This window comes from Schistocerca americana, chromosome X (genome assembly GCF_021461395.2).
Source record: "Schistocerca americana isolate TAMUIC-IGC-003095 chromosome X, iqSchAmer2.1, whole genome shotgun sequence".
In the NCBI taxonomy this organism is placed as follows: domain Eukaryota; kingdom Metazoa; phylum Arthropoda; class Insecta; order Orthoptera; family Acrididae; genus Schistocerca; species Schistocerca americana.
This window is the reverse complement of record NC_060130.1, coordinates 817,703,052-817,712,335: the sequence shown is the minus strand read 5'-3', so window position 1 is coordinate 817,712,335 and position 9,284 is coordinate 817,703,052. Positions and strand designations below refer to the sequence as shown.

At 37.7% G+C, this 9,284-nt stretch overlaps 1 protein-coding gene across 1 annotated transcript in view; it reads right to left on the bottom strand.

The window, feature by feature from the left end:
- Positions 1 to 213: 213 nt before the first annotated feature.
- Positions 214 to 9,284, bottom strand: part of LOC124554755 (ras-like protein 2) — an 88,870-nt gene continuing 79,799 nt past the window's right edge. Inside the window, exon 4 of the mRNA XM_047128407.1 lies at positions 214 to 2,162. Within this exon, the coding sequence (XP_046984363.1) occupies positions 1,968 to 2,162 (195 nt within the window). The 3' untranslated portion in view covers positions 214 to 1,967. The remainder of the gene's footprint in view (positions 2,163 to 9,284) is intronic.

Sequence of the window (9,284 nt, the reverse complement as noted above, 5' to 3'; positions counted from 1 at the left end):
TGTACAAACTACACTGAAAAAAAATCTTGTACGATACAAATACACAAATTGTGAAACATAAACCATAAAATAATTTGAATGCTGCCTGCAGTAGCTGCAATGTTCATTACTTGCATTTACTCCCTCACCTCTCCACTTAAAAAGAAATTAAGGTAGGTAAGAAAAGCTCTGGCTGGGGAGAAGGGGGGGGGGGAGGGGGGGGGAAGAGGGGGGAGAGAGAGAGAGAGAGAGAGAGAGAGAGATCAAAAAGTAAGAAAAACAATTTAAACAAATACAAATATTGTAAATGGCAATAATTTCATGTCTCTCTTGTGCACATAATGGGTCATAAATATAAAACGGGTATAACATGTTTCACCTTTTGTCACCAACTTTCAAGACATAGGCACTTTATGCTAGCACACAGCATAATAGTGACTGCAATAATTGATCAGTGCAAAAAATAAGAAAGAAAATAGTATATGTTCGAACTGAAGAAGACTTTACCATCTGATTAAGACTAATTCTAATTACGTGTAACAAATTCACAGATTTTCTCAGACCGTGCCTGTTATCACTCTATTTGTGACCACTGAAATATGTTCCTACCATACATAAAGAAACGTTTTTCAGAGTATAACATTTATTGTATAGAGGATACACAGATTATACACAAATCATCAAATAAAAGCTGCACATGCAGCACAGTTTTCTTTTTGTTTAGTTTTGATGACACGGTCTGCAAAACTTTTGGCATATAAAGAGCATAATAAAATGAAATTGGCAACAGCATAGCTAACATAATTGACTGGCAACATTCTGGAAGTGGCAGCTTCCTATCCTGTATGTACACTTCTGCGGTCAGAGGTGATGAAAATAATTGCTCTGAGTAAATTTGACAGTAGAGTCTGAATAACAGAGACCAGGAGATATACTATTTCACACTGTAAAGTGATGAGCACTTCCGTAATTGCAGGGTTCATGATTTTGGCTTCAAAGCAGCTTTGTGTTATTATTAATTTTGTAATTTCTTACAGTCATTTCCATTTTATATGGTAAAACTAAGTATTCATCATTAATCATACAAATATCATTTAAATTTTTAGTTTCCTTCACATAGCATTTTCTGTAGTACTGTTAGACTTTTACAGATATCTGGAGCACAATAATACAACATTAGGTAATTTATCTGTCACCAATATTAATGTTATTGAGTTATTACCTAAAACCAGCTTCAGCTGAAAATTAGTTATTTTCCAAATTACAATCACAGGAATTGTAGCTTTTCTTCATCTTTCTAAGTGTGTAAATTCAGGATGTAAGCAAATAAAACGCTTATTTGCAATGAACATAACTACAAAGTTCCTCAGTAATAAAGATTTCCAAGCAGCGGCACTTTGCATAAAGTGACATCAATTTGCAGTTTATTATCAGCATTACTATTGCATTATTATATTTATAATTATTCAATCGTGGTGACTGTATACTTTACTGATAAACTTACACATGTCTCCTGTCATTCTTCCATCTCAGATTAACAAACTCTGTGTAACATATGATTTAAAATCTGCAATCTGAGCATTCAACATAAACCAGCTCATAAACATGTAGCAGAAGAATTGTTTCAAACAATTATGACAGAGCAGTCAGTGGTGTTTTGTCTGTGCTCACTTGTTCTACATCAACACAAAATAAAAAGTATGCATCTACCTTAAATTTAAAAGAAGTGCACTGAAATATACAATACACATTCAGTTTATTAGCAACTGATATAACCTAGAATTTAGCTCCATCAAACATTAAGAATGTGAAGACAACTTGTGCGCAACTTTGCACTTAAAAAATGCCACATCAGCAGTTCACTGAAATGGAAGAATATAAAGAGAAACAACACATTTTTAACTTCAGTTTTAAAGCATATAACATACAAAAGATGCGTGATTTGTGTGCGAACAGCCATGAAAACTCTGATGAAATTACTGCTTGTGTTACAAGATTGAGCATTTTTTTTTATTCTTCTTGTAGTTAGCCTTAAGAGGAGGCCTTTCTGAAAGCTGGAACTTGCGCACTATTCGTACCAGCTCGTGAAAAGCTTGGTCAACATTTGTGCGCAGTTTAGCACTGCATTCTATGTACGGAATTTTCAGCTGACTTGCCAGAGCATGAGCGTCAGCAACACTAACCTGAAACAAAATTAAAAACAATTTATTTTCCGATTTTTTCTTTATTTTGTTCTGGGGAGTGGGGGGGGGGGGGGGGTGGGGGGGGGGGGTGGGGGGGGGGGGGGAAGGCAGTGTATGACATCTCTACATTTATATCTACATCGATACTCTGCAAATCAGTACCTGGCAGAGGGTTCGTCAAACCACCTTCACAATAATTCACTTTTATTCCATCTTGAACAATGTGCAGGAAAAACAAACACTGATATCTTTCCACGCGAGCTCTGATTTCCCTTATTTTATTATGATGATTGTTTCTCCATATGTATGCTGGCATCAATAAAATATTTTCACATTCAGAGAAGGAAGTTGGTGGTTGAAATTTCTTGAGAAGATCCCGCCTCAATGAGAAATGCCTTCATTTTAATTATGGCTAGCTCAAATCCCTGATGTCTGTGAAACACTCTCTTCTATTTCTTGACAATATACAACATGCTGCTCTTCTTTGAACTTTCTCGATGTATTCCTGCAATCGTATCCAGTAAGGATCCTACACTGTGCGGCAGTACTACAAAAGAGGCCAGACAAGCGTAGTGTAGACAGTGTCTTTAGCAGATCTGTTGCATTTTCTAAGTGTTTTGCCAATAAAATACAGTCTAATTTCCTTTCCCACACAACATTTTCTGTGTGTTCTTTCCAATTTTAGTTGTTCAAAATTGTAATTCATAGGTATTTATTTGAATTTATGGCCTTTAGATTTGATTGATTTATTGTGTAAATGAAGTTTAATGGATTCCTTTTAGCACTTGTGGATGACGTCACACTTTTCATTATTTAGTGTCAGTTGCCAATTTTCACACTGTGCACATATCTTTTCTAAATCTTTTTGCAATTTGTTTTGATCTTCTGATGACTTTACTAGACAATGAAAGACAGCATCATCTGCAAAAGATCTACGATGGCTGCTCGAATTGTACCCTAAACTGTGTGTATAGATAGGGAACAGCAGAGGGCCAATAACACTACCTCAGGGAATGCCAAAAAACACTTCTATTTTACTGTAAGTCTTTCCATCCATTACTATGAACTGTGACTTCTCTGACAGGAAATCATGAATCCAGGTGCATAACAGAGAGAATATTCCATAAGCACACAATCTGATTGCAAGTCACTTGTGAGGTATGGCATTAAAAGCCTTCTGGAAATCTAGAAATACAGAATCCATTTGAAATCCCTTGTCAATAACACTCAATAATTTGTGCGAGTGAAGGGCTAGCTGTGTTTCACAAGAGAAACATTTTCTAAATCTGTGTTGAATGTATGTCAGTAGCCCATTATCTTCGAGGTAATTCATAATGCTCGAACACAATATGTGTTACAACATTCTGCTGCATATCAACATTAATGATACGGGCCTGTAATTTAGTGGATTGCTTCTACTGGCTTTCTTGAATATTGGTGTGACCTGTGCAACTTTCCAGTCTTCGAATATGAATCTTTTGCCAGGTGAACGGTTGTATCAGTATACTCTGAAAGGAACCTAAGTGGTATACAGTCTGGACCAGAAGACTTGCTTTTATTAAGCGAGTTAACTTGCTTCACTACTCCAAGGGTATCTACTTCTAAGTTACTCATGTTGGTACCTGTTCTTGATTCGAGTTCTGGAATATTTGTCTTCTCTGATGAAGGAACTTCGGAAGGTTACGTTTAGTAACTCTACTTTAGCAGCACTTTCATTGATAGTATTTCCAATGTTATCGTGCAGAGAAGGCACTGACTGTGTCTTGCTGCTATAAAACTTTATATGCAACTATGATTTTATTTTTGGAGGATTTTGAAGTTATACTATTTAGTCTTGCTAAGACAACCCTGTGTTTACTAACCCCTATCAAATGACTTAAGGCAAATTATTTCCTTTTCTTATGTTCACCCAAATATGTCTTTCACTGCTGCAGTACAACCAGAGATTTTTAACTATTAGCGACAAATATCCCTTAAAGTTATTTTATCATTATAGGATGTTTCATTTAAACATTTTTCTAATTATTCTTCACACTCATTACAATTTTAGGAGATGATGGGTGTTTTCCTGATTTGTACATCTCCCAAGTATACATACAACTCATTGTTTGCAAATAAGCTCACACTTTATGAGGATATTTCAAAATATTCTCTTGGATACTTTCGCTATCTAAATCATAGCTATCCCTCATTTTTGGTTATAGGTTGTTGGAGTGTTATTATTACTATTAATCTTTACTCTTATGTTTGGCAAACCCTGAGAATACATTGTGATGTAAATTTCTCTGAAAACTTTCCCCCCTCCATATTTTTGCTATTTTAAAGTTTAATGCATACTAAAAAAAGTATAATAGCTGAAGCATACTGACTTCAGACACAAAGGAATTACAGACACTGGCTGCATGTGGGCATTGATTTAAATTAATGGGGAATGTCGAATATTTGTGCTGGACCAGGATTCGAATCCTGATGTCCTGCTCACTAGATGGATGCTCTGAGCACCAAGCCAACCAGACTCACTGGTCATTGCAACTGCACAGCCTACCCTAGCACGCCTCCCATCAGATCTGCATAATGCAGCGAGTAATGAGGATAATGGGCAAGGGGCACTAAATTAGTAGTGTGCGCATAAGTTGAGAATTTGGATCTGATGGAAGGCTTGCTAGGGTAGTCTATGAAGTTGTTGTGACATCTTTGTTCGGATGGCTTAGTGGCCAGAGCACCTGCCTAATAAGCAGGAGACACAGATTTGAATCCTGATCCAGTGCAAATTTTCTACTTTCCCCATGCCTGCTTGCTGTCTATATCTGTAATTCCTTTGTGTCTTAATTCATCATGGCTGCTGGATCACAATGATGTGTGTTCTTTCAGACATGTAAAAAAGAACAGACACCACATATAAACATACTGACTTCAATGTCAGCATGTAGAGAATTCATCCACACCACAGGAGACATTGGTTTCACAGATGTTGACACACAGAGCTACAAATATTTCTGACGATCACATGGATTCTGATAATGGATATGTGCAAAATGTTTTCCAAAGTAATGCCTTTCCTTGCAGTGTAGATTCCAGTAACTATTTCTGTAGGCAAGACAATAAATGCAACATTACATTTATGTGGTCAGCATCAAATTATGCACACCAGGGAGCAACACAGAAGAAACCGCTGTATGAATATTTTTGTTTTAGGTACTAAGGCTGACTGTGCTGAAGCTGATCTCAGACACACAATACAGCCTTGAAAAGACCTTCGTTTAAACTACCTCTAAAACAGCAAAAAGTGACCAAAAAACCTTTTAACTTTTACTTTCCACCAAAATTTGTGACTTTTCCTCATTTCTTACAGCTTAAATAACAATGTACTGCAATTAGCTGAATTTTCATGATTTTGTAGCGTATACCTAGGACAGTGGAACAAGTCTTGTGCAACTACTACTTAGAATATTACTGTTCTGATCATTACAAAAGTATTTACGCCATATTTTGCTACCTCATAAAATATATAGATTTCCATGCTGCCCATTATAAGATAACTTTTCAGTCTTATTTCATGTGTTGAAGTTGTTACTTACTCCACCAGTTACACAGTACCCTTTTTTTCCCCTATAAAGGGCATTTTGAATTATGTCACATAAATGCACTTTTCTAATGAAATTATTTTGCTCATTACAAGGCAACTGATGATACATTGAGGAGGAGTCTCATCCCAATTCTTTTTGCAACAGTCTCAGCAGTCAACTGCTACAACAGTGAAGATGGCAGATAGAGATGGAACAGAACAAGAGGTCGGTGATGCACCATCAACTGGAAGGAGTGCTGCTTTGAATGCCGTGAAGGAGAGAACAGGTCCTACTGCATATGCCTGCCACCAAGTGGATGACTATCATCAGTGCCTTCCCACATCATTTGATGAATCAATGTTGCATATCATAGAAATACGGATTAAGATGCTCCAAATGAAAAAACACCAGCACTTGGACTTTATCACTGGAAGAATTGGAGGCAATGATTAGTATCATGTTCGCTAGATATGCTTTTTGTGCTACAAGCATTTCCAGGGATGACCTTTGGTGGCATTCTTGGGGGCCTAATTTTATCAGGGATAAAATGACAAGAGAGGAATTCTGTTAACTTACCACATTCCTCCACTTTGATGAGCAGTCATTGTCAGCTCAACATATCCCTGCTGACAAGTTCTGAAATATGGAACAAGTTTTGTACAAACTGCCTCCACTTTTACTGCCCTGGTGAAAATATTACAACTGATGACCAGTTACTTCCAATCAAAGCAAGGTGCAGGTTTACAGAGTTTATGTCAGATAAAAACTTGATAAATATAGACCCAAGTTCTGGATAACTGCAGGTGTGACATTCAAGTACAATTGCAATGCATTCCGGTGTCTTGGCAAGGAGGAAGGCCATCTAGAAAAACACCTGTTGGGAGAGTATGTCATTTATTCACCTTGTGGAACCATTTCCAAACCAAGCATGGAACATAACAATAACCAACTTCTTCGGTTTACCAGAAACTTCACCAGAAGTAAATGTCATTAATGGGAACAATGAACAAAATTCACCAATGAATCCCCAACTGCATGAAGAAGGACAATTCTGACTTACATTCTGTTAAAGACTGACAAACCAGATTGAATCCTGACAGTGCACCAAGGGAACGAGAATAAGAATGTTGGTAAACTACATCCTGAAGTAGTTGTGAGTGAAGACAAAATGAGAAACTGTTACCTTATATAACATACTAACGCATGGTGTAGATGTCACTGATCAAATTATTTGTGAACTAGCTGAGTATCTAGCATTGCCTCTGTATGTATTTATTCCAATCTTCTATTAGTTCATCTCCTCCACCCCCTTTCTCTTTTGCCTCCTCCACCTTCCCCTTTATCTGTCCATCTCCTCCTCCCCTTTATCTACCCCTCACCACGTATGCACATTTCACATATTTTTCACCTATATTTAACAATTTCATGCATATTTGTACACATACTTCACCTGTATCGCTAGCTACTTTCGCCCACCAGTTTCATTTTCATGGAGCTCAATGTCTATAATGTAGTGTATCGTGAACTATTAGTCATACAATGATATAATTTTGCAGGTAGTCAGTGAAATGTGTTGCAAATAAAGTTAGTAGTAAATCAGAAACAAATTAAAAGGTCATGCCTGATGGGGCAGCTTTACTGCATCAACAGGAAAACTTTTTTCCTTCTATAATTTTGTTGGGGATATCAGTGAGAAAAGTCTCATAAACGTTTGAAATTGTGTGTTAAGTTGGTTGCAAGTCAATAAATGCTCTCAGGTGTTGGATGGATGTAGTATAGTTATTTACGAGGGTGAGAAAAATGGGAAATTCATCATTACATCCAACATCTTTATTTCTTAATATTTTTACACCAAATTTTGATCACCATCAAAGTATTCTCCATTGGCCATTCAAACAAACCTTCCATTGTTCGAAACAGTTTTTAAATTCACTTATTGAGATGTTTGTTATGCCTTCCAGCGATTTTTGTTTCACCTCCTCCACAGACGCAAAACATTTTCCTTTCATGTCCATTTTGAGTCCGGGAAACAAAAAGAAATCACAGGGAGCTAGATATGGTGAGTAGTAAGGGGGGCGGGGGGTGGACAATTGGTATCATGCCATTTTTGGTCAAAAACTGCTTTACGGAGAGGGCGGTATGGGCCGGCGTGTTGACATGATGGAAGAATCACTCGCCTGAGCGCCAAAGATCTGCCCTTTTTTTCTGGATACTCTCCCTCAATATTTTCGAAACCCCCAAGTGGAACTCCTGGTTGACAGTTTGACCTGGTGGAATGAACTTCACATGCACAGCACTTCTGCAATCAAAGAAACAAATAAGCATTGTCTTGATGTTTGACTTCACTTGGTGAGCTTTTCTGGGACGAGGAGAGCCACTTGTCTTCCACTGGCTTGATTCCTGCTTTTTTTCAGAGTCGTATCCATAGCACCATGATTCATCACTAGTAATCAACTAAAAAAAAAATTCAGGATCCTCTTTGAGCTGATTTTGGAGTTCAAAACATGTCTGAAGTCGACACTCCCTTTGTTCATCTGTGAGAAGGCGAGGGGCAAATTTCGCTGCAACCCTTCTCATGTGCAAATCTTACGATAAAATCCTCTGAATTGAACTCCATGATATTCCAGACATCTCACAGAGTTGATCAATGGTTTGGCGATGGTCTTCACAACCTAGGGCATTGATTTTGTTTACGTTTAAATCGTTTCTTGACATTGAAGGGCGTGCTGAACAGGGTTGGTCTTCAATTCACATTTCTCTATTTTTTAAAATGTGAAAACCACTCATATACTGGTTTTACTTGGGACAGCATCCCCATAAGCAGTCTTTAGCATTACAATAGTTTCTGTGGCCCATTTCCCCGAAAGGAAACAAAATTTCACAACCACACGTTGCTCTCGACAACCTGCCATCATATTTTCATCGAAATGAAAAAAGTTGTTTTACTAAAAGAACTCTCACAAGTGAACTGACAGACTCAGTGACAGAACTTTGCACACTGACTCACGTAGCATGATCGTAACGGACACATGGTTGGACAATGAGTTCCCCCACTCTCCCTCCCCACCGCAGCCCAATTCGTTATTTTTGGGTCACCACCTCTCTTATCCATCATGGGTACACTTCTTTTTCACCCTCACACTTTCAATATGTAGGAGCTTCTCACCACCACAGCGCTCCTTTCCAGTGATGTGTCTACCAAATTTGGTTGATATCAATCCAGTGGTTTAGGAGGAGATGTGGAACCTTACATACATCCAATTTTTTAATATGTATGGATAATCAACTAATGTGGTTTGCAGGAGATGGCTGATGCACGTCTTTTACAATACCCTAGCCATGGCAGCAAAAAAATGTGTGGATCAGCTACAGTCAGATAACCAAAAATAATGTGAAGAGGAACGTACTCATTCCTCACCTGCTAAATGAATTCACAAATCTGGAATAAGAAAGAGTGAGACAGGAGAAAGAAAGTCAATATAATGAAGAAACAGATAGATGTAGGACTGGATCAAGAAAGTGAATCAAGTGTGGAAGTGGAATGTGCAAGTGAAAC